The sequence below is a fragment of the Phacochoerus africanus genome, chromosome 12 (assembly GCF_016906955.1).
Source record: "Phacochoerus africanus isolate WHEZ1 chromosome 12, ROS_Pafr_v1, whole genome shotgun sequence".
In the NCBI taxonomy this organism is placed as follows: domain Eukaryota; kingdom Metazoa; phylum Chordata; class Mammalia; order Artiodactyla; family Suidae; genus Phacochoerus; species Phacochoerus africanus.
Window position 1 is genome coordinate 66,318,927 of NC_062555.1, and position 24,553 is coordinate 66,343,479.

The 24,553-nt window shown below is 43.9% G+C and overlaps 1 protein-coding gene across 1 annotated transcript in view; it reads right to left on the minus strand.

Annotated features, from left to right (window-relative positions):
* CELF2 (CUGBP Elav-like family member 2) overlaps window positions 1-23,634 on the minus strand; it is a 549,068-nt gene extending 525,434 nt beyond the window's left edge. The window contains exon 1 of the mRNA XM_047755102.1: window positions 23,447-23,634. Within this exon, the coding sequence (XP_047611058.1) occupies window positions 23,447-23,499 (53 nt within the window). The 5' untranslated portion in view covers window positions 23,500-23,634. The remainder of the gene's footprint in view (window positions 1-23,446) is intronic.
* Window positions 23,635-24,553: the final 919 nt, after the last annotated feature.

Sequence of the window (24,553 nt, forward strand, 5' to 3'; positions counted from 1 at the left end):
GAAAAGTACAGCTGAACATTAATAGTGCTAACCCTCCAGTGAGAGACTCTGCAAAACTATGATCCCAAAGGCGTGTGGGGTTAAGGAAACAGGGGGTCACTGAGCCGCGTGCTGAGGCTGGTTTGATGGGCATTTCAAACATCCTCAAGTTCAGTTTACTTTTATCCTTGTTCAGGGTGCTGGCGGACTATCTCAGGTTCCAGATATGCGTTTGAACTTCAGAGGTTGGGGGTGGGGTGGGGGGGGAGGGTTGTGGATATGACGGAGAGCACATGGAAAATTCTAGGAAACTCTGCCTTGGCTGGCCACACACAAATAAATAAATAATAACAACCGCACGCTATTAATAGCATTCCTGAGCACGCCTGACCCATAAAACACAGCTTATTATTTAGATGATGAAACGGAGGGTTTTCATAAAGTCCTTACATGGAATTTAACGGGCCAGGCTTTCTACTTTTAAACTTTAATAACAACGATTATTTGTATAATAGGAACAAATTCCAAAGGGTACTTAGAGAGAAAATGAACTTTTCTCTCTCAGTTGTGATGAAATTCAATGCTCTCTTCTCCCCCTCCCCCCATATATATGAGTATATGTACATTTATATATCGTATAGCTATACTTATCTACTTATATATAAGTTAATATGTAAACCAAAATTATATATGTGTGTGTGTGTATATAAAATGGAACTTGTTGCTTGATATAGTTGTCATTTGTCAAAAGATCCAACGTAAGTGAGCACACCAATGGTATGAGTTTGAGTAAGTTTTGCTTTTCTCGTCTATAAAGTAGACATGGCAACGGTACTTGCTTCATAGGATTGTGACAAGGATGAAACAACAGATGCGAAGTGTTTAGGGCAGGGCTTGGTGTGTGATCATTATTCGAATGGCAGCTGATACTATACTTAGAAAGGAGTTATTACTAATTCTATCATCTCCACCACATTTAATTGAGCATTTTCTATTTATTTATTTGCCACACCCACAGCACATGGAAGTTCCCCGGGCCAGAGATTGAATCCGAGCCACAGTTGCGACCCGAGTCGCTGTGGGTCAGATTCTTAACCCACTGCACCACAGTAGGAATGTCATAACTTAGCATTTTTAAATGAATAAGGTTGTTTGATGGTTTTTACATACATGGAACATATCCCAGCCACTCTGCTTTTTTTTTGTCGGCAGGAAAACACACACACACAAACACATGTACACCTGCGCAGCTTACTTATCTAGGTCCCTTACTTTATTCCTATTGCCCATAGACTAAAAAGCATTAGTTGCACAGAAGAGAGCGATCGAAATCCGAGCGATCCAAATCTGAGATGGATCACAACTGTGCACTCCTTATTACCAGATGGGGTAATAAGAGGTTGTAATCCTATAACCAATTCCCATCCCTGCAATAGCTCTGGTCCTTACTCTTTGCCATTTGTTCCCTAAGACTGTGCTGGGAAAGTCTATAAATGCAGAATTAGTGCAACGAAAATGCTTTGTGACAGGGCTCAGCTATTGGGTTTTGACTTAATAATATGCAATTTCAACTACATTCTCATTAGACATTTATTTTTAACTGAACTCTAGAGAGTACAGGTCATATCTATGTATTTTTTCCTCTATGTTTCTATGCATAAAAAAAAAATGCTTTAAAAAGGGCTTTCTGGAGTGTGATATTTCTTCCCAAGGAAACAACAGAAGAATAGAATGACACATGTCATTTTTGAGGGCCCTTTGGTTCCATCTTAAAACAACACCCTATTCATAACAGCCCACGTGCACCTAGGCTCTTATCAAAATAAGTCAATAATTTCTAAAAATTTCATTTTGGGTTGTATCTGCATCCATCACTGCCTTATAAGTGAAAAGCCTAGAAATGTTCATTATAAGTAGCTTCTTTGGAAGGCATCAATCCTAGGCAAGCTTTTAGGGCCAGACAACCATTTTCTAATCAAGATGAAATACAAAAATCTGTAATAATATCTAATTTTCTTAACTCCAAAGCACTAGGCTTCCAAACTTATTAAAATACATGTGCCCTCTCTCTCATATGAAAAGCAAGTAGGAAAAGCCTCTGCATTGGAGAAAAACAGTAAATAAGATCTACATACATGACATACAGATAGTTAAAAGCTTTTAAAAAAATTCTTACCCCTGAGATTCCAAACTTATTAAAATACACGTGCCCTCTCTCTCATATGAAAAGCAAGTAGGAAAAGCCTCTGCATCGGAGAAAAACAGTAAATAAGATCTACATACATGACATACAGATAGTTAAAAGCTTTTAAAAAAATTCTTACCCCTGAGATTCTTCAAAGAGAAGTTCGAACTTTTTCCCACTAAACACATATACTTAATCTGTGGAATTTAACCCAGTGGGGTTTGAGGGCGTTTTATTTTGAGTAAAAATAATGGCATGCCTAAACCAGGAAAGCTGCTTTGCCCATTGACTGGAAAACACATGATTGCATATGTGTTGCTAGCATTTCTTTTAAGCATTGTTTATGTAACTCCTCTCCTTAAAGCAAGAAGATTCCTTCACTTGCAGCAAAGCCTTCCTCAGAGGCAGGTAGGGAAGCAGCAAAGCACTGCATCTACATTTGTACAGGAGGCAATGAAGGTCAGAAGGCAGCAGGATTCGCATCACTGCACGCCTCCCAGATGCCAAATGCTTTTCCAGACTTTGGAGGGGTAAAGGTGGGTGAAGTCTGGTCCCCTCTACCAGAAAGGTTGTTGCATCCCAGCTGGGGAGGAAACAGACTCTGGCTTCAGCAGCTACAGTACAATGTGATTCTTGCTCCAAACACATAAATGGTTGCTGAGAGAGAATGGGAAGCCCCCAGGCTGCTGCTTCCTTTTTCTTCTGTGTGTCTTTTTAGGGCTGCACCCATGGCACGTGGAAGTTCCCAGGCTAGGGAACTAAATCGAATCAGAGCTGCAGCTGCCAGCCTACACCACAGCTCATGGCAATGCTGGATCTTTTTTTTTTTTTTTTGCAATGCTGGATCTTTAACCCACTGAGTGAGGCCAGGGACTGAACCCGCCCAGGAGAAAGTGAAATAATTTAATGACAATGAAAGACGTGTGGTGAGGGTCAGGAGCTAAGCCATAAATGACTGGCACTTTTCACGCTTTAGTCCTAGATCCCTTTCCCTTCCCACGTCAATGTCGCAGAGAGGCATTCGACCATCACACGCGCATTCAACTACCTCCTCTACATAAATGAATTGCAGGTCCACCTCTCCAGCCGCCTCCTTGGAATTCCAGATCCACAGGGTCAACTCACTGCTTGAGATGTCCTCTGAGGTTTCTTAGCAGCAACAGTGGACTCAAGACGTCCCAAATCAACCCCAAATCTGAATTTCTTGAAAAATGCAACCTTATTAAATGCCATTCCCACCACACCACAAATCTACAAGGCAGGCCTGATATTTTCTCTTCCCTCACTCCCCTACCCCAGATCACTCCAAATCCTTAGACTTTACTTCCTAAATCTCATCTGAATCTGTCTACTCATCTCCATTCCTACTGCCATTGCCCTAGCACAATCTACCACCATCCCCGGGCATCTGCATAGCCTGGGCATCTGCAATCGCTTCTGAAGTGCTCTTCCTACATCCATACTTGTTCTTCTTTTAGTTCTTTTGGAAATGTAATGCTCTCCATGGCACTGTTTCTGTTGGAAAGTCTGAGTGGTTTCCCTACTTTGATGATGAAAGAACAAAATCCTCAATGTGGCCTAGAATGTTTTCCTGCTAGTTAAGTCCTACATCATGTTCCAACCTCAGATTAATTAACTACTCCACAGGAGTGCCTTTCCTGACATCCCCAACTAGGTCAGAGACCCAGATATAATCCTCATAGCTCTACCTACCTCTGTATCAACACAGGTGCCACTTTGTGTTGATTTTCATGTTATCTCATTGATGTTTTCCTCTCTGACTAGACAGTAAACTCCATCAGGCAGGGGCCAGGTCTGTTTCTGCTCACCATTGAGTTCTCTTCCTCCAGCATAAAGCCTGGCACATAATAAATGATTGACTAACAAGAAAGTGAATAAAAAATAAGTCCATGATTCCTAATGTGAAAGAACAGGGAGATGGACACAGTCATTAATTAAAGTTGAGCATCACGTTGGACAAATGAAATCAGTTGGGGACAAGATATAGACTTTCTTTTTTTAGATCTCCATAGCATACCCAGGTGGGCTGTGGAATACACAAAATACTTTCAAGAAAGAAGAGGACACTGGGAGTCACCATGTCTATGTACTTGGAACTTTGCAGTGTTAAGGGGTTGGGGACAGAGAAGAAACACAAGTTCAAATACTCCCAGGGACAACCTAGAAAAGATGTGTATGGGAACTGGTCACGGTGGAGACAAGGGATGGTGGGTGTGAATGGAAGAGGCACTCTGTAAGGTGCTCCAAGTCAGATCAAAATAAAACAACCTATTGGCCAAAGAAAACACTTCTGCCAAGTCCATTCAGTCCTCTGGGAGGACTGTTTGACATCTTGGAGAGTGGAGGAAAAGAAGGTCAAAGATGAAGGCCAAGGTAGGCCAAGGAGAAGCCAGCCAAGGAGATGAAGAAATAATGACTGTGGACCATAGAACCAGTGGAGAGCATGGTCTCTTGGAAGCCATGAGGGAACTTCTTAAAGACAAAGGCATGAGCCAACAGTCTTACTGCTTCTGAGAATTCAAGGACAATGAGGACAACAGGCCATTGCATTTGGCATCTGTAACCCTAGCAAAAGCAGCTTGATGCGAGACTCATGCTAAAATTCACAGTTTCCAGCTCCCGCTCCAGGTTGTTTTCAGCACTTTTTCTACAAATAGGCTCCCTCAAAGTACCTCTTTCTGACCTTAGTTGACTCAGGTTCCCTTTTGGTAAACATAAGTATTTCACATGCTCCTTTTAATGTAATTTTCTAAATCCAAATAAAATTTAAAATAGAACCAAAGGCAAGTCAAAGCAGAAGTAATTTTCAACATGCTTCATATTATCATAATTTGAATACCCAACAGCCTGGAGAGGCATTTAGAAGGGGTCTTATCTCCATTTGTAGAAGAGAATACAGAAGGTCAGGGAGGTCAAGGACCTAGCAGGGATCACATAACCGCTTAAATGCCCTGATCACAAGTAGCCCAAATTTGGGAACCTCCCATGTTGCTGTGCTGGCTGCTTCTGGGTTAGTCTATTCGGCCATATGCTGTTAACAGTAGCAGCCAAGCACACCTCTGCTACAGGAAACACACACACAGCAAGTCGAGCTGACCCTGGTTCAAAAGGAGGTTGACTGTCTACATGCAGCAAGACTTCCATGAAGGCTGGGACCTTCTTCAGACCCTGGAAGCCCCCTCTGCAAGTAAGCAGCTTCTATGATCATGTCTTCAATGGAAGCTGAACCTCATCTCTATGTATCAAAGCAGGACCCTGTGGGACCCTCCAAGGTACAAATCCTTTCTGTGTCCCCTTTCTTGTTTGTAGAAAATAGGCTTCATTCAACCTCCTTGAACTTCCCTGAGTTGCAAAGGGCAGATTCAAACAAAGAAGGGAGGGAATGCAGAAACTAAGGAGGAGCAGTCAAGAAACAATAGTGCAGCCATGGGTCAGGGTCCTGGTTCCTCCTCAAGGAATATACATAACAATACCTTTGAGTTCTCCTGTAGGAACTAAGACCTCCACCCAGGTGGAGGATGCTAACTTTGGGCTGAGCACAAGATTCCTGGAACACTGTCTTGCTACCTTACCACCAACCAATCTGAAGAAAGTCTGAAACAGAAAATAATGAAGACTCTGACACCCTCCCCAAATGATTCCCCCTTTACAACTTTCATAATTGAGCAGAATTTCTGGAGTTGGTTTTTGGACATGAGTCCACCTTCTCCCCAGGTGGCCAGCCTTCAGAATAAAGCAACTTTTCTGTTCCTAACAGCACCTAGCTCTCAAATATTTGGCTTTCAAGCAGCAAAAAGCCAGCAGCCAAACCGGAGTTCAGTAACATCTAGGGAGATGCCCTTCCTTCGGGATGTATGTCTTTGGTGCTTAGGAAGCTGAGTCTGCTTGAGGCCTCTGCTCTTAGCACTTAGTACACATGATCAGTCTGCTCATGCCAGGAACATGGCTATCTCATTCAGAGATAAGGGTCACTGAACATAATCCTACAAGTCTCAAGAGTACTTATGAATACAAAACTAATGGAATATGATTGCCTTTTAGAATTTTGCTTGATAGTGTTGAGAAGGAGGACATTTTCCTCTCCCCTTCTAGGTTCTTCCAGTTGGTCTAAATATTAAATTGATATGAGCCAAGTTAATACAAAAAAATGAAACCAAAGTTTAATAACATGTATATATGAGAGAGACCCAGGAAAACGGAGTAACTCTGAAATGGCCCAAGCCCTCATCTTAAATACCATCTCAGCTAAAGACAAAAGAGGATACTGGCGTTTCAGACTTCAAAGGATAGGAGGGCAATTCACAAGGAGACAGAAAAGCAAATGTTCAATCAACTAACATTTGCTGGGCCAGGCAGAGACAAGAAGACACAGAGTGGCCTGTGAACTCCAGGCCCTGCAGAGTTCTCTCACCACCCCCAGCCCGTATTCTCTACAGATGTCTCTCATGAAAGCTCCATTTTGGGAACAGACCTTCCATCCAAATTCTTCTAGGCAGGGAGTTGCCATTATGACTCAGTGGAAAGGAACCTGACTAGTATCCACGGGGATGTGGGTTTAATCCCTGGCCTTGCTCAGTGAGTTAAGGATCTGGTGTTGCCGTGAGCTGTGGTGTAGGTCGCAGACGCAGCTTGGATCCTGCGTTGCTGTGGCTGTGGCGTAGGCTGGCAGCTGTAGCTGTGATTCAACCTCTAGCCTGGGAATTTCCATGTGCCACCCCTGCAGCTCTAAAAAGCAATAAATAAATAAATAAATACTTCTAGGCAGTTATGGAGAGATCAAAGTTTCTTCCTTGGGCCTTGACTGTTTGCAGTCCAAAGAGATGCATTTTGAGGTGGCACATTTTGTTCCCTTCTAATAGCCTTAAAATATCACTTCAGAGCCAAGACTGCCCGAGCAGTATCATTTGCCCAACACTAAATCCCAGTAAGATGAGACATGTTTGGTTTTATGTATCATTGATCATTACAGGCACACTAGCTTCTTCGTTGAGTGAGTGAGAACTAGGTGCCAGAGGTTTCATAAGATTACCTGTGAGGCGAACAGAACACCTTCAAGGTAGGCTACCTCAGAGAGTCAGTACTTAACCAAGGTTACACAGCTACGAAGTGGCAGACTGGATCTGAATTCGGGTTCATGTTGCTCGGAAGCCCTCTCTCCCCACTACATGTTAGGCCTCAGGAACAATCCGAATAAGAAATGCTGAGGGAGAGAGCAAGGTTACTAATACCATAACGGTATTACTGTTCAGCATTCAGGACAAAGAAAGCCTAATATAGACAGATGCGTCCATTCCCTCTTCAACTCCAACTCATGTCAAGCATCAATTCATTTCAGGCAGTCTCCCGCACCCCCCCCCCCCCAGCCACTGGACCACCTGCTGTGTTTGTTGTGTACCATGCAGAAACTTCCAGAACCAGTGTCCAGTCGCCCATCTGATTTGCTCACACCACGTAACTGTGACCTACAGACTTCCCATTTTCCTTTCCAACTCCCAATTTTCTTTCTTAAGGCAGAGTCAGAAGAGAGCCTGTTAACATATTTACCTTTCCCGCACTAGAGATTTCCATGTTGAAAACTCTAGTATGACTTTTGGTTACATGCTGTCCTTTTAAAAGAATATCTGCTTAACGTTAATCCATTACCTGAATCCGGAATCTACTAAACCCAACGGTTATACTGAGTCACCTGCGGAGAGTTTAATGGGAAAGCAAGGCAGCAAATTAGTACCATATGATTAGCTTGAGTAATACTAAGTTTGTTTATCCAAGGCCCTTCAGAAGCATGGTCTGTATTTTTAAGATATGACTTGTTTTCCATATCTGCACAGAAGCTTGTTACTACTTAACTGGACATTTAATTACCCACTTATTCATTTCTCCCTTACAGGCAGCTCTATGGCTATTCAGTATGTGCATAACGTAGAGAAAAATAATTATAGGAAAGGGACACAGAGAATGTCATAATTAAACTGTGCATTTGCGAAATACACTCGATATACCTGAAACATCTTGATTGCTATAATCAGGTAGATTAGGTTTTCAGCAAATACTCTTTTAAACAGAGGTTTATCTAGAGTCAGAAGCAGAAAGGCAGCTCTCAGAATCACCTTATAACACAAAATTAACCACACTTGCCTCCGATCATTTTTTTTTAAATCGTATATAAAGAGAAGGCTCATCCTGAGTGAAGTAAGTCGGAAAGAGAAAGACAAATACCATATGATATCACTTATACCTGGAATATAATATACGGCACAAAGGAACCTTTCCACAGAAAAGAAAATCATGGACTTGGAGAACAGACTTGTGGTTGCCAAGGGGGAAGGGGAGGCAGTGGGAGGGACCGGGAGCTTGGGGTAAATAGATGCAGAATGTGGCCTTCGGGATGGATTAGCAATGGGATCCTTGCTGTGTAGCACTGGGCACTCTGTCTAGTCACTTATGATGGAACATGTAATGTGAGAAACAAGAATGTATACATGTATGTGTAACTGGGTCATCATGCTGCACAGTAGAAAAAAATATACATATAAACAAATGATTTTTAAAAATGTAAATCGATAGACTTGTGAAACATGCGTGCATTCTCTGAGACCTTCTGGAACAGATTTATTTTTTTTCTCATCTGAACTCTCATTAACAAAAGCCACCGTGCATACCAATGGAAAATGCAGAAAGGTATCACCTCGAGATGCGGTTCAAAGTTTTGTTTGACATTTTGGAGATTAACGTTTAGGGCAGATTACAGTTTGCGAGGGTCAATCAAAGTAAAAGATCTGCGTGTGAGAATGGTGTGACCACAAGTTAAAAAACATTCACAGTCTTTATAAAGAAAAAAAAATCGCCAAAAAATAAGAAATGATGATTCAAAGGGATTTGCGCCAATTACCAGGGCAAAATACCCAAGCTATGAAACAGAGGCAAGGACTCCAAATCCTCTTACTCTCCCTTTCTCTACTTTGTGGTGTTTGAAGTTTATATGCAAAATATTTCTCTCTGATCCCGGTCTAACTAATGGGCTCCTTGACAGGACTGGCGATTCTGCCGATTTACGGAATGACGACCTGCCGAGAAAAAGCAAAAGACAAGGAAACCAATTTTATGGGAACAAACAAACAAAAAATTAACCAGAGATTTAAAGCTTAATATAGCTTTATCCTCTAGAGAGCTCTGCCTGATTGCAGAGGGAGCTTAAAAGCAGGATTCAAAAGCACAACACGCTGGTTCCGTCCTGAGAGCTCTGCCCAAGGTATGTTCAATAAATGGAAAACCACCCTTGCTGCCTGCCTTTTGTAATGAGAGAAGACAGGAAGGCAAAAATACTTGTCGGGGCAACAGGGACATAGGCTTTACCTGCCAACTCCGTTGCTGTTTTTTTAATTTTAAACAAAAATCCAAGTCCTCAGGAGCTGTTTTTCCCCAAACACCCTCACCGTTGGCTCATAGATGAAAATAAAGACCCTTTCTTTCCTACCAAAAGAGGAATCGAGCAAGTGATGCAGTGCTGTTCCTTCCTGCCACTTCTGTCTGTCATCACGGATGCCAGGCACCCAGGGGTAAAATCTGCCACCTGCTCCACGAGGGGACAGTGGTGGGGACGAGGACAAAGCCAGCGAGCTGGGAGGGAACCTGACTGGATCCGGAGCAGGGCAGGAGCTCAAAGGGTTTCCTGCCTACTGGGAAGAAGTTACACATGAAATCAGAGTCTTTAAGGAAGAAATCCTGCCTCTAGACCACGTCCCTCTGCAGTGGTCTCCTCGCAGCCCTATTGCTGTGTAATTCTTGCTCTTTGACAAGAGAAACGGACCCTTTCGATCTCATCACTTAAGAGCACTTTACTGTGAAGTGGTCATTTATTAAGTAAGACTCAAGAGTGGCAAGACCGCTCAGTGCCAGGAAGGGATTCAACTCACCCTCAAGTGCTCCTGACGCAGGTCTTCCAGACAGACCGTCCAGGGCACAGAAATCCTCACCAAACTTCAAATTCCTGACCACGTCTGCCTCCCCGCCTCCACCCCACCCCTCCCTGCTGCAGAATTGGAAGCCAGCCTTAAAACATAAATTGCTGGTCTCAATTCAAAATGAGCCATAAAACGGACTGATCTCTCTGAAGAGCCTTACGGACGGACGCTGGGGGAAGCTAGGAAAGCCCTGTTACTTCATTTGGCCCCGGGGCCAGTTCTTTATCCTCAATCGCTTCAAAACTGCTCTTTGTGTTCTGCAGGGATGGTGATGCATGGCCCATCGTGACGGAGGCAAAGAGGGACCCGTCCTACGCAAGGAAACGTGGGCTTCTACGTATGAGATGGTACATCTCTCTGCTTGCGCCCACCATGCATGCATTCAATGTAGCATTCAGCCCCTGAATGAGCTTCATTCTTGTTTAATAATAAAATTCATGCCCACATCCTCAAGAAATGGGCAATTCTGTGGTGATAAAGACAGCAAGAGTGGACACAGACTAAAGGCACCGGGAGTCCCATTCGATTTCTCTGGAAGTTACTTTCTGGCTCTCCTGGGCACTGAGCAATCAATTACCCCAGCTGCCTTCTTTCCCCCGATCCCTATAATCCTTGTAGGCAGGTTTTTTAAGATCCTTTTTTCTTGTCTTCCCTCCCTTGGCATCACCATCTGGCTCCCCTTCCAAGGGGATGAGCTCTGGCTCGGGACCGATGCGATTCCAGGTCATTATAAAGGACATGTCGAGAGAAACGCTGAAACTTCCTTGAGAAGTAAAGGATCCTCTGCTTCCTGCCTAATGTAGCCAAACCAAAGTAAAGGGTGATCCTGGGTCTGAGACAGTCCAGCCGTTCCTCCCTCACTCCTTGAACACACCCTCTTCTTCCAGGGAGAGAGCCAAGCACAGCTTCGGCCAGCTCAGCACATAGCATCTGGGGAAACATACACTCTTTGGCTGCTTCCTCTGGTTCCATTTCCCTCTTGCTGTCCAGGCTGCCTTGGCTCTGAAAGGTCCAACACCCAGTAGAGCAGACATGGACCATTGGCTAAGTATGGCCCGTGGGCCAAATCCAGCCACTGCCTGTTTTTGTAAATAAGAGTTTTATTGGCATGCTGCCACACCCGTCCATTTATATATTGTCTCTGGCTGCTTTTGCGCTACAAAGAAAGAGCTGAGTAGTTGTGACAAGGACCATATGGTTTGTTGGCAAAGCCAAACATATTTAACTAACTGGCCCTTTGCAAAAAAAAAAGTTTGCCAACCCTTGCTTTAGACCCCTGTAAGGCGGAGCTGGAATAGTCAGTGTTTGATTACCTGCAGTAGCAACGGTGCTGACTAAAGCTGCGGCTTTGAGGTGAAGCAGAGCAGAAGTCACTTGGAACAATCTGGATACATTAGGGGGGAAAAAACGGGTGTTTTACATAGTGCAACCCAACTCATTATGCGTGTGTATGTAGGGGTTTTGAGCCAATGATATATTTATTTATAAACTATTACTTTTGCTTCAGTTTGTCATTGTTTCTCTCAGGCCATGAGGGTTTGCGTTTGGCGGATCTGGAGCAGGGGAGGCTGGCTAAGTATCATAGGTTTGAGCCCTCCTCTCTCATGACCCAAGATGCCCAAACAAATGTTTTTTAAATCCCTGGTTGAGAAATTGATGGGTCCCCACCTTGGCCCCTCCACCCCCCCGTCCCGCTGAAAACTTGCACTTGAGAGGCGGCTGTAATCTACATGAGGACCCAGGTATTCTTGGGTGCCCTGGACATAGTTCCATTTCACAGCACCCAATCGTCCTTTCCATCTGCATGTAAAAGAACTAAATGTGTGATGTCAGTCAAGTGTGCAGATTTCATAACCACCCACCATGGTGAGCCTCGTTGTTGAGGAAGCTCACCTAATTTAAAAATAGGCAGAGAATCTGAAAAGACCTTTTTCCAAAGAAGACCTACAGATGGCCAATGGGTACCTAGTTTAGAAGGCGGCTCAGCATCACTATTCATCAGGGGAATGCAAATCAAAACCCAAAATGCAATGCAGGGTCACCTCGCACCTGTTAGGAAGGCTGTTACCAAAAAGACAAAAATAATAAGTGCTGGTGAGGATGCAGAGAAAAGGAAACCCTTGTGCATGACGGGGGCAGTCACTATGGAAGACAGTGTGGAGGTTCTTCAAAAAATAAAAATAGAACTTCCACATGATCCAGCAATTTCACTCTTGGATGTGTATCTGAAGAAAATGAAAACTCAAACAGATTTATATGCCTTTATGTCATGGCAGCATTACAACAGCCAAAATATGGTAACAACCTAACCGTCCATCAACAGATGAACAGATAAGATGTGTTAAATAAATGCAACAGGGAGTTCCCATCATGGCTCAGTGGTTAACAAATCCGACTAGGAACCATGAGGTTGCGGGTTCGATCCCTGGCCTTAATCAGTGGGTTAAGGATCTGGTGTTGCCGTGAGCCGTGGTGTAGGTCACAGATGTGGCTCAGATCTGGCATTGCTGTGGCTGTGGCTGGCAGCAACAGGTCTGATTTGAGCCCTAGCCTGGGAACCTCCATATGCCGTGGGTGTGGCCCTAAAAGGACAAAAGACCAAAAAAAAAAAAGAAAAGAAAGAAAGAAAGAAATTAGTCAAATTAGTCAGACAGAGAAAGACAAATACTGTATTATTTCATTTACACGTAGAATCTAAGAAAAGATACCCTATCCCCCAACTGAAACTGAGTCCCTAGGCTTATAGATACAGAGAACAGACTGGTGGTTGCCAGAGTGGGGGCTGCAGATGAAGGGGGTCTAAATGTACAAAGTTCCAGTTATACAATGAATACGTCACGAGGATGAAATGTATGGCATGGTGACTACTGCTCATAATTTTGTACTGATTTTTTTTTTTTTTTTGATTTTTAGGGCCACAGTTGTGGCATAGGGAAGTTCCCAGGCTGGGAGTTGAGTTGGAGCTACACCTGCTGGCCTACACCACAGCCACAGCAATGCAAGATCTGAGCCTCGTCTGAGACCTACACCACAGCTCACGGCAACGCCAGATCCTTAACCCACTGACCGAGGGCAGGGATTGAACCCACATCCTCATCTATACTAGTCAGGTTCATTACTGCTGAGCCATGAGGGGAACTCCTCTATTGCATATTTCAAAGTTGCTAACGTAAAAGTTCTCATCTCAAGAAAACATTCTTGGACTGGTGTATGGCGACGGATATTAACTAGATCGGTATCATGGGGATCATTTCGCAGTCTATGCAGACGGTGAATCATTAAGTTGTGTACCAGAAACTAATATAACGTGTAGTCCCATCATACCTGACAAAAACTCCTACAACCCAAATAGCTATTTATTTTATTTTTTATTATTTATTTATTTATTTATTGTCTTTTGTCTTTTTTGTTGTTGCTGTTGTTGTTGTTGTTGTTGCTATTTCTTGGGCCGCTCCCTCGGCATAAGGAGGTTCCCAGGCTAGGGGTTGAATTGGAGCTGTAGCCACTGGCCTACGCCAGAGCCACAGCAACGCGGGATCCGAGCTGCGTCTGCAACCTACACCACAGCTCACGGCAATGCCAGATCGTTAACCCACTGAGCAAGGGCAGGGATCGAACCCGCAACCTCATGGTTCCTAGTCGGATTCGTTAACCACTGCACCACGACGGAAACTCCCCAAATAGCTATTTAAATGACACCTCTGCAGAGTGATAACTGTGAATGTTATGGACGTTCTAAGGAGGCAAGGAGCCGATGCCAACAGGGTTATCAGGCAACATGACATTCAGGAGTGCAGGTTAGAACAAACCTGTTAAACCCATGCGTTTTCATGGAGAAGAAGGAGAGAGTGTCCCAACTTTTGGGTTCTCCGTATGGGTTGTTACACCAATAACAACGATAAGGATGGTGGTGGGGGGGGAAGTCACATGTAAAGGTTCAGAAGCAGCAGTAAGGAGGGCAATGTTTTTCCATTTCTGAAATCTTTCAATTACCCACCAGGAAACAAGATAAAATATATATAAACTGCCCTTTCCGGGAGCCTCTAACCATTCTTTGTGGCTTAGACATTTGTGTCTCTGTAAGAATGAAAAACTAGGGCAATGAAAACCAAAATGGTGTTCCAAAGCCACGGTGAACTCAAACACCTGCAACCCAGGTGGACTGCGATCCTGAGCCCCGCAGGACCCGTCCTAGGATGGCGGAGGTCCGTCCGTGTCAGCAAAACTCATCCCTGAGCCGCTGATTTACATTATAGCCCTGGTTTGAGACAGAACATCTCAAAACAGGTTTGTGGTTTAGTCCATCTGCTCTACCGAAGGACTGGGAATAAAAGAGCCTTGCAAGAAAATGAGGATCAATAGAAAGAGAATTGCTTTGCTGCGAGAAAAACTCGGCAGTGTCGGGAAAGGATGCGGGGTATGGCTCAGAGGTGGGATCCTGGGGGAGGGCGCTTCTTTGTTCTATCTCACATCGATCATAGCATTTTAGAGATGGGGATTCTTAGATATAATCTGGTTCAACCTCTCATCTTACAAATGAGGAAGGTGCGGCTGTCTGTCCAAATCCCGGCTGTGCCAATCACGGTGTTGGTCCCTCCCCCACCCCCAACACACACACACACACACACACACACACACACACACAGCACAACCTATAGCAAAGGAGGCTAGTATTGGGGAACTCTGGGTCTGAATACAAGTTTGGGGGGTGTAGAGAGGGAAGTGGCATATTCTGCTTTCTGTTCCCTCTGTTTTGGGGAAACAACTTCCCTGTGGTCTCTGACCTTTGGGAGATGCTCCCTTATCACAGGAGGGATTTGCTCCTGCGTTTTTCCAACAGACATGTCACGTGACCTGGATGTGTTGCGTTTGTCCTTGATACTTTATTGGTCCAGCCCACGAGGGAGACAGACACATTCCGGAGGGGGAACAAAATAATTGTCAAGCGAATATTTTTCTGCTGATTACTGAGTCCATGGAGTGGACATAACTCCTGAGGGTGTTTCAATATTTCAGGGTTTTGGGGGTTTTTGGTTGTTTTTTTTGGGGGGGGGGATGCTGGAATGAGATGTAAAAGCCATGGCAGTAGCATTCCAACCTATAGATAACAGGATTTCTCTACTTTACATTTTTATGTGATCTTATAATACCCTTTGTCATTATTAGTTATGTCATGCGCTACATCAGTCATGCTTTATGAAAAAGAGTAGATTCTTCTCCCATCTAATAAATTATTTAAAAGGCCCAGGTCCCGTATTCACTTTTATAAACATATAATTCATGCTACCTAGAGAATTCTTACTCCATGTCCTCTTTGCTTTCGGAGCCTACTTCCCCCCTCCCTGCTCTTCAAAGGTTTTTTTTTTTTTTTTAAGAACTAACTGGGTCATGATTCTTCAAACTTTCCAGTGGGGAAAAAATACGACGTGGTACCAACTCTCCCATGCTTCACCAAGTTACCAACGTACCCAGGAAAGATGCTATGAGAGGAGAGTACGTGGCATCATATTTCAAGTGCTCTCTCTGGCTCACAGTTATCCCAACCCAAGTTCACGCTGCAGCAAATAGGGGTAGCAGAACTGCCACCTACGTCATAGTCTTGTTGCAAAGATTCAATGATGTATTAGATATAAAGCTCTTAGCAAACTGACTGGCACATAGAAAGCATTCATAATTCTTTTTTGTGGCTGTTTTTTAGGACCGCGTTCACGGCATATGGAAGTTCCCAGCTACGGGTCCAATCGGAGCCGCAGCTGAGGCCTGCGGATGCAGCTTGGATCTGGCATTGCTGGCCTACGCCACAGCCACAGCAACTCGGGATCAGAGCTGCGTCTATATCCTACACCACAGCTCACAGCAATACCAGATCTTTAACTCACTGAGCGAGGCCTGGGATGGAACCCACATCCTTATGGATACCAGTCAGGGTCGTCATCGCTGAGCCACCATGGAAACTCCAAAAGCATTCATAATTCTTATACCGTCCTCCAAGACTAACCCCTGATCTTCAGATGACCAGCCTACTCTCCCCGGACACCAAGAGAGCTCCCCGTAACCTCTCCCAGGCCAAACATCTCAAGATGTCATGTAACTTGAGCCAAAGAGTATCTACAAGTGGCATTCATTCAAGATGACACGGCACGCTTTTCTCCATGAGTTTGGAATTCATCTTGGGAGATTTATCAGGCATGTGAAAGGGAAATGTCTCCTAATTGAGCTAGAGAGAGCAATGAAATTGAAGGGAACGAGGCCAAGCAGTGACTTAAAACATGTCAGGATTTGGTCTATTTTTTTCCATCCACATGTGCTGCTCTCATTAATGAGGGTTTCTCACACACTCAGTAAGGGAGCAAGCGAAAGTGTATTTTCTTATAGCCTGAAGGCTCATCCAAACATTTAAGGGATGTGGTGAGCCATAACTTTCCTCCAGACTCTAATCGTCTTTGAGATCAAGTGCTCATGACCGAAACATCTCTGGCCTGTGGACTTTCACCAAGGCTCTTTAAAATATTTTCTTCCCAATAATGAGGTAAGTTCATGATATGCACTTAGTCACAAAGTTTTGAAAATATCCTTCCAACTATTTGTCAAAACCACTTGTATTTTCTTGTTAGTCAGATCATTAGCCTAGATATAGATGAAAGGGGGGCAATGGTCCTTGGGCCAAATCGCACCCATTTTCTACTTTTGTAAATAAAGTTTTATTGGTTCCCAGTCAAGCTCAGTCATTTGCATATTACCTGTGGCTACTTTCATGTGACAATGGCAGAACTTTTGTAGCTGCAACAGAGATTGTGCGGCCAGCCACACCTGATCTATTTACTATTTGGCCCTTGACAGAATCTTGCCAATCCCTGATCTAGATCATTCTCTGGCATAGAAAGAATAAATTCTGTTTGAATAATAAGACATCAAATTCTCAGATAATTTAAACTTTTTCCATGTCATCAAATCCAGAGACTTTGCCGGGAAACTAAAGACAGGCTTACTAAACTGGGAGTTAGGAGTCATTCATTCATTCATTAGACGCTGCCACCACTGTGATAAATATTGGCATTAGAGTTTGAATGGAATACATAAAACCTCTGGCCTCACAGAGTGTGAGGTCAATGAGAGAGACAGTGAACACGTTATTTATTCATTTATCCTTCATTCATTTGTTCATTATCTGTAATGTGCCAGGAAATATTTGAGGCACCGGGTATACCAGTTCACTACACCAACTATATGTTCTAACAGTGAAGAGAAATTAAAAAATAAGCAGATATGAAAACAGCAAGTATTGGTAAATGCTACAACGAAAACATTAGTTGAACCACATGAAACTGAAATTTTTATAGGTCTACAGCAGTCGAATACTGGCAGTTTTATATGTATGGTACAGCCTATCAGTGAGAAATGCTTAAGAGTGACTTTTGAATGGCTTTAAATTAGAGTGCTGGGGGAGAGAAATAATTAAGACTTTGGGATTAACAGATATACCCTACTATGCATAAAACAGATAAACAAGGACCTATGGTATAGCACAGGGAACTAACTGTCTCAATGTCTTATAATGGAAAATGGAAAAGAATCTGAGGGAATTCCCACCATGGCAAAGCAGGGTGAGAATCTGACTGCAGTGGCTTGAGTTGCAGCTGTGACTCAGATTCAATCCCTGGCCCAGGAATTAACTTCCATGTGCTACAGGGGCAGCCATGAAGGAAAAGAAAGAAAAGAAAGAAAATGATCTGAAAAAGAATACATACGTCCAAATATATGTCCAAATCACTTTGCTATATACCTGAAACTAACACAACGCTGTAAATTAAGTATATCTTCATAAAGAAATCAGAACAATTAGCTGCGATCAAGGAAGGCTTCACTGAGGCGGTGACGCCTGAGCTAAAGACTTGAATGACAAGCAACATCCTGCCCTGCAAAAGTAACGAGGGAGAAGATTTATTTCCAGGCAGAGGGAGAAAGCGTCCCCTCCGAACATCCTACGGCCAAAGGAAGCTTGGCTTGTTTGAGGAAGAGCAAGAGGACCAGCGGGGCTGGAGCAGGGCGGGCTGTGGGGGAAGAGGAAGGAGATGTGGCTGGAGAGGGAGGCAAGGGCTTGGTCAGATGGGGACTTGCAGGTTAGGATGAGGATACTGAGGATACTGGCTTCTCTTTGAAGAGCGCGGGGGAGGCTTTTCAAAAGGAAAGTCACATGATCTGATGTAGAGCTTCTGAAGTGTTTTCATTCCTCTTCTGTGAAAAGTGGACTATGACAGCAAGAACTGAAGCAGGGAGGTTTAGAGGGTAGTACTGAGTTCCAGGCAAAACAAGACGATAGCAAGGACAGGTGGAGAAAAGAGGGGAGCCAAGGGATGCTTAGGAGCTGGGGACCGTCTGGGTGTAGTTAGGCGGGAAAACGAGGGATGAGGGAGGGTGTCAACTTTCCAGTTTGGGTACCTGGCTGGATACCCACCTGATGTGATTCATAAGCCTGTGAACACCGGAAAAGAACCAGGTCTTGGCGGGCAATACAGGTAACAGTTTTCGACCTGCGGAGCTTGAGTCATCCTTAAGAGCCGTTTTCCCGCAAGGGGTACCAACGAACAGGAAATCGTATATACGAATCAGAGTGGCAGGTTTGTTTTATTCTTTTAATCCTAAGTCCACTACACGGTCATTCTCTTTTTCTTTCTCTATGTATTAAGGATATTTCTTTCTTTCTTTTTTCTTTCTGACTGTACCCACGGCAGGCAAAAGTTCCCAGTTCAGGGCTGGTACCCCAACCACAGCGGTGACAACACCATATCTTTCCCCCGCTGCGCCACCAGGGAACTCCAAGAACATGTTTTCTTGCTTTAGCTCATTTTGACCCTTCTGAAGGAAGCTTTTGTGTCTGTGGCTTTCCCAGGGGTCAGGAGGGGCATCTTACTGTGCAAAACTGTTGGCGTTGTCTTTTTGTGGCATTTAAATTTCTTTTCTGCCCCTAGAGGTAGACAGGGATTAAAACAGCCAACAGCACCATTCCCAGCCTGGACTTTTCCACTTGACAAAAATGGGCCTGGCAGGGGTGTGTGTGGGGGTGGGGGGGGACAAGCACCCAGTGCTTGAGAAAGGCTTATGACCCGAACTTGTATCCCACCCGCAGATCATATCTTAAAACACTAAATTGGGGTGTAAGCAGGTTTAAAAATTGTGCCTTGCAATCACTTTGCAAGAGCAGCAGGTTTGGCAGAACTCCAGGCCACATACCTGCAGCAAACATCTGAAAATATTGCACGTTATGCAGGTTTGAAAGCCTTTCTGCATATTATAAACCAAGCATTCTGCTCACCTGTTAAGCAGACCAGGGCAGTCACACTATTGTACCAGAATCTCTCACCTCTGGATTTGTAAAGCATTTTAGTGATGTAACTCATATCACATACAACCCTGGATGCCATTAGCATACACGTCCTCAGCCTCCCGCTAGATTTTCCCATTTATAAGGTCATGTTATAGCTTTGCTTCTCCCACATACACAGGCTCACCTCAAAGATATTATGGGTTTGGTTCCAGACCCCTGTAATAAAGTGAAAATTGCAAAAGCGAGTGACACACAATTTTTTCGGTGTCCCAGTGCATACAAAAGCTATGTTTAAACCATACTGTAGTCTATTAAGTGTGCAAGAGCAATGGGTCTAAAAAACATACACCTCTTAATCTAAAAATATTTTATTGCTAAAAAATGCTAACCATCATCTGAGCCTCCAGAGAGTCGTAATCTTTTTGCAATAGAAACATCAAAGATTGCTGACCAGAGATCACCAGAACAAGTATAAAAAGGATGACTACATTGAAATATTGTTGAGAATTACCGAAGGACACAGAGACATGAAATGAGCAAATACTGTTGGGAAAAAATAGCACCACAAGACCTGAGCGAGGCAGGGTTGCCCCAAACCCTCAATTTGTGAAAAAAGGCATAAAGCACAATAAAACAAAATGCATTAAAATGAGGCGTGCCTGAAACATTCTCTGACAAAATCGTCCCAATGTTTTCTTAGGTCAGTCCCCCAAGGAAATAGAAATAAAAACAAAAATAAACAAATGGGACCTCATCAAATGTATAAGCTTTCATACAGCAAAGGAAACTATATAAACAAAATGAAAAGACAACCTAAAGAATAGAAGAAAATATTTGCAAATGATGCAACCCACAAGGGCTTAATTTCCAAAATATACAAACAGCTCATGCAACTCAACAAAAAGACAAACAAGCAATCTAATTGAAAAATGGGCAGAAGACCTCAAGAGACATTTCTCCAAAGAAGAAACACAGATGGCTAATAGGTACATGAAAAGATGCCCCAAATACTAATTATAAGAGAAACACAAATCAAAACTGCAAGGAGGTATCACCTCACATTGGTCAGAACAGCCTCTGTTAAAAAGTTGACAAATAACGAATCCTCGAGAGGGTGTAGAAAAAAAGGAATCCTTCTACACCATTGGTGGGAATGTAAGTTGGTATGGCCACTGTGGAAAACAGTATGGAGGTTCCTCACAAAACTGAGGATAGAGTTACCATATGATCTAGAAACCCCACTCCTGGGCATATATCCAGACAAAACAATAATTTGAAAAGGACACAGACACCCCTATGTTCATAGCAGCACTATTTACAATAGCCAAGACCCGGAAGCAACCTAAATGTCCATTGGCAGATGAATGGATCAAGATGCGGTGCATTCTCACACCACAGATCATACCCTGGAATACTACACAGCCATTCAAAAGGAATGCAATGATGCTTTCCACAGCAACATGGATGCAACTAGAAATTATCACACTAAGTAAAGTAAGCCAGAAAGAGCAGGACAAATAGCATATGATATCATTTCTATGTGGAACCTAAAACATGACACCAACGAATCTATCTACGAGGCAGAAACAGACTCTCGGACAAGGAGAAGAGACGTGGGGCTGCCGAGGGGGAGGGAGTTGGAGGAGGGATGGCCTGGGAGTTTGGGGTTAGTACAGAAAAGCAACAAGGTCCTGCTGTGCAGCACAGAGAACTACATTCAATGTCCTACAATAAACCCTCACGGAAAAGAAGGTAACAAATAGAAGGTATATACGTATAACTGAATCACTTCACTGCACAGCAGAAATGAACAACACTGTAAATCAACTACACTTCAATTAAAAAAATTTTTTTTTAATTAAAACCAAAACCAAAAATGAGGTGTGCCTGTAAGGGACAGAGCCTTACTGCTGGTGAGTGAGTCGTTCCATGAATCAGAATTAGCCAACAGGATGCCTGGCTGCAAACAACGAAGGCATTTAAAATGTAATTCATAACCCCCCCCCTTATCATTCCTTATCGCAGGAAAGAATTACACACAGTTAAAAAGATGATGGGATAACATATGCCAAGAAGAGGTGTGGACAGAATGAAGGTGACGGACCCAGAGGTCAATGGGAAAATGTTTCTCTTTCCCAAGTCTTGACAGTCCAAGTTGGTGAAACTTTACTGACTCTGGCCATGAAATAAACGTCACTCATGTAAGGGACCCATTTAGGGGAAAGGCAACATTACCACCGGTTGTTAAATGCATTGAGGACTAAGGGTCACTACGTAAGAGGCCTTTGGAGGGTAACATTTTCAGAATTTGTCATCTTACATACATTTTTAGAGCTAGGGCCTGCCTTAGCCATTTGCGCAGTAATATTAATAAGCTTATCACCCACAACAAATTTTTAAAAGCACCCTTAAGAAATATTTCCAGTTTAGAAATAGGTTACTAGTCCGGATAAAGAGAAGGAGAGTGAAATGTATTCTCATAGCTGCATCATTAGGACATTTACAGAGGTACTCTAGCATCTCTCAATTAAAAATAGAACTTTAAGCCTCCATCAGAAGAAAACATCACCAGGAGGAGAGACCCATAAAATATTCGTGCCTTTTTGTCTAGAAATCCTAGGGATTATCTAATGAAAGCAAAAAGGTATCTGCACAAAGACGTTCGCTGCGTAGTTGTGCCTACAAGTCAAGGGCTGCAAACAGTCGAAATTTTCAACACACGGTAATTGAGTAAAACAATGTATATCAATATCCTGATGCTTGCTTTGTCGTTAGAACGATGGTTACAAAGGGTAGGTGAAAACACGTTTCATGTTTAACTGGAAAAAGGGAAGATTGTAAAATGACATGCACTCTATGACACCCATCCGTGTGATGTTCTAGAAAGCAAAATGCAAGAATTCTTCAAAGGAAAATAAGATGCTATCGGCCACTGTTTCTTGTATTTGCTCTTTTCTATCATGCATAAAAATACTAAAAATAGACAGACACTAAGGCAGAACTCATGAGAAGGAGAGAAGTAACAGCCCATGAATGCAAGATAAATATTAGGAAAAAAAAGAGGTGCCTTAACTGGGTCTTGGTTTCGTTCCAGTGGAACCGTGTTTGCAGGTAAGCATATGGGACAGCCTGCCACTGTGAGGAACCACTTTCCATAAAACCCCCTCGTTTTAACCTTTTTACATTTAAGAAATGGTCCAAATTTCTTTGGGCTGGGCAACACCACTTCGTTTTCAGTTAAACGTAGGAAGGCACTGTGAACTCTACCCAAGGTGTCAGCTTAGGCTCAAGGGGGGTGAAATGCAGGAACTTTTGGCCACTGTGAGGTCCTGGGAATCTCATTTTCCTGGGTCTCTGAATCAAGAAGACGGCAGAGCTCATCTTTTCAGAAGCGTGCAGAGACTAGCTCCTTTCACAAACTGCTCATTTCATTCGAAGGTCAGGGAGTTTTTACAAGACTGGCTTTTCCAAATTAGGCGTGGGGGTGGGGAGAAGAGGTCCCGGGAGGAAACCCCCTCTCTGCCCACCGTCTTGAAAAGAGGAGCAGGAAGAGCTTTCCTGAAAAGTTGGCTTTTTAAAATCTCAAGTCCCAGAAAGTTTGGCACGTCCCTTCCGATGGCTTCAGGGCCCCCAGAAACGCAGTCAGTAGGAGAGCTGGTTGGCGAGTTGGCCAATGGCAGGCATCATTTCAAAAGGATGGGACTCGCATTAAAATGCACCGCCTTCCCCTCCGGGAGTGAAATTGAGGACTTCTCACGCCTCTCCGCACACAGCTGCCGGAAGTTGTGTCGAATCACCGCGGACTATCCCCTAAGCAGATCCGCGGTCGCCGAACCCCCCACCCACACCCCACCCCACCCCCGCCCCCGCTGGCGGCGCATCGCGCATCCCCCGCGCTGGCACTGGGCTGGGGGCGGGGGAGGAACTTGGCCCTGAACTGAAACAGCGACGGGAGAGAAAGAAAAGCAGGCCTACCTTAAAACTTTCCAGTCTTTGAGTGGATCCAAGTCAGAGATTAAGGAGACCATTGTCTAAAGGGCGGCCGAAGGCAGGTCCGGTCCGGAGAGGTGGGGGCGAGGGGAGGGGATGCAGGGGAAGGAAGCGGCCGCCCGCTCCGCGGCTCAGGCCAGGAGCGACTGGGCGCCCGCCCGGCTCTTCCTACTTCTAGGATTGATAAGCACTTGTCCTGGCTTTTCTCCACCCCCCAAATCAATCTTGCGCGATATTACTTCCAGCCCCGGCTCATTTCTCCACACCACCTTTTAAAGCCCTTGTAATCTGCTGCAACTGATCAAATTTGACCTTTTTGTAGCCCACTTTATTCCAAGCACAGCTCTCAGTTAAATCTCTCTTTATTAACACCGTCCTCCTTGGCTTGCTTTTGGAACAAACACAGATCAAGCCTGAAGCCTCCAGACTTTACCAGCAATCATTTACAGATTACTGCAAGCTGCAGCTTTCTCCTCTCTGGGGCATTTCTCCCGCCTCCGAGATTTTGCTTTCATATTTCTGTTAGAAGACGGCGGGTGAGGGTCCCCCCAAACCCGCCCCCGCCTTTTTTTTTCTTTTCTTTTTTTCTGTTTCTTTTTTTGGTGACTTGGGTTCTGGGACACTGGCATCGGGCTTAGAGCTTCCCTCAGAGGCTGTAACTACACGACTGTTAGGATTTGTTTTTTAAAAATAATTTGGAAGCAGGCTGCTAACAAGCTAGAATTTACTGTGTGTTTCCTGGCAGAGAATTTGCTGCACTGCTTCGTCTTCTTTTTTTTTTTTTTTTTTTTTTAATCCCCTCCTTTCTTCCTTGTGTTTTAAAAGAACACGGAGAGGGGAAATGTAGCATCCTTCTAAGCGGGAAGAGAGAAGGGCGTGGGCTTTCTCTCTCAACTTGTGTATGTTTCATCCTTCTGTAAAAGCTGAACATCCTTTCAAGAATCATCTGAAACGGACCAGAGCAGATGTGAAAAAATTTCAAGAGCAGAATTGTTTTCCTCTAGTCTGTGTGCTCATGGAGGTCCTTTGTGAGTGTAGGGATTCCTTATTTTCATAAGCACTGCCTCTTAAGCGTGGTTTTCTGCTTTCTGA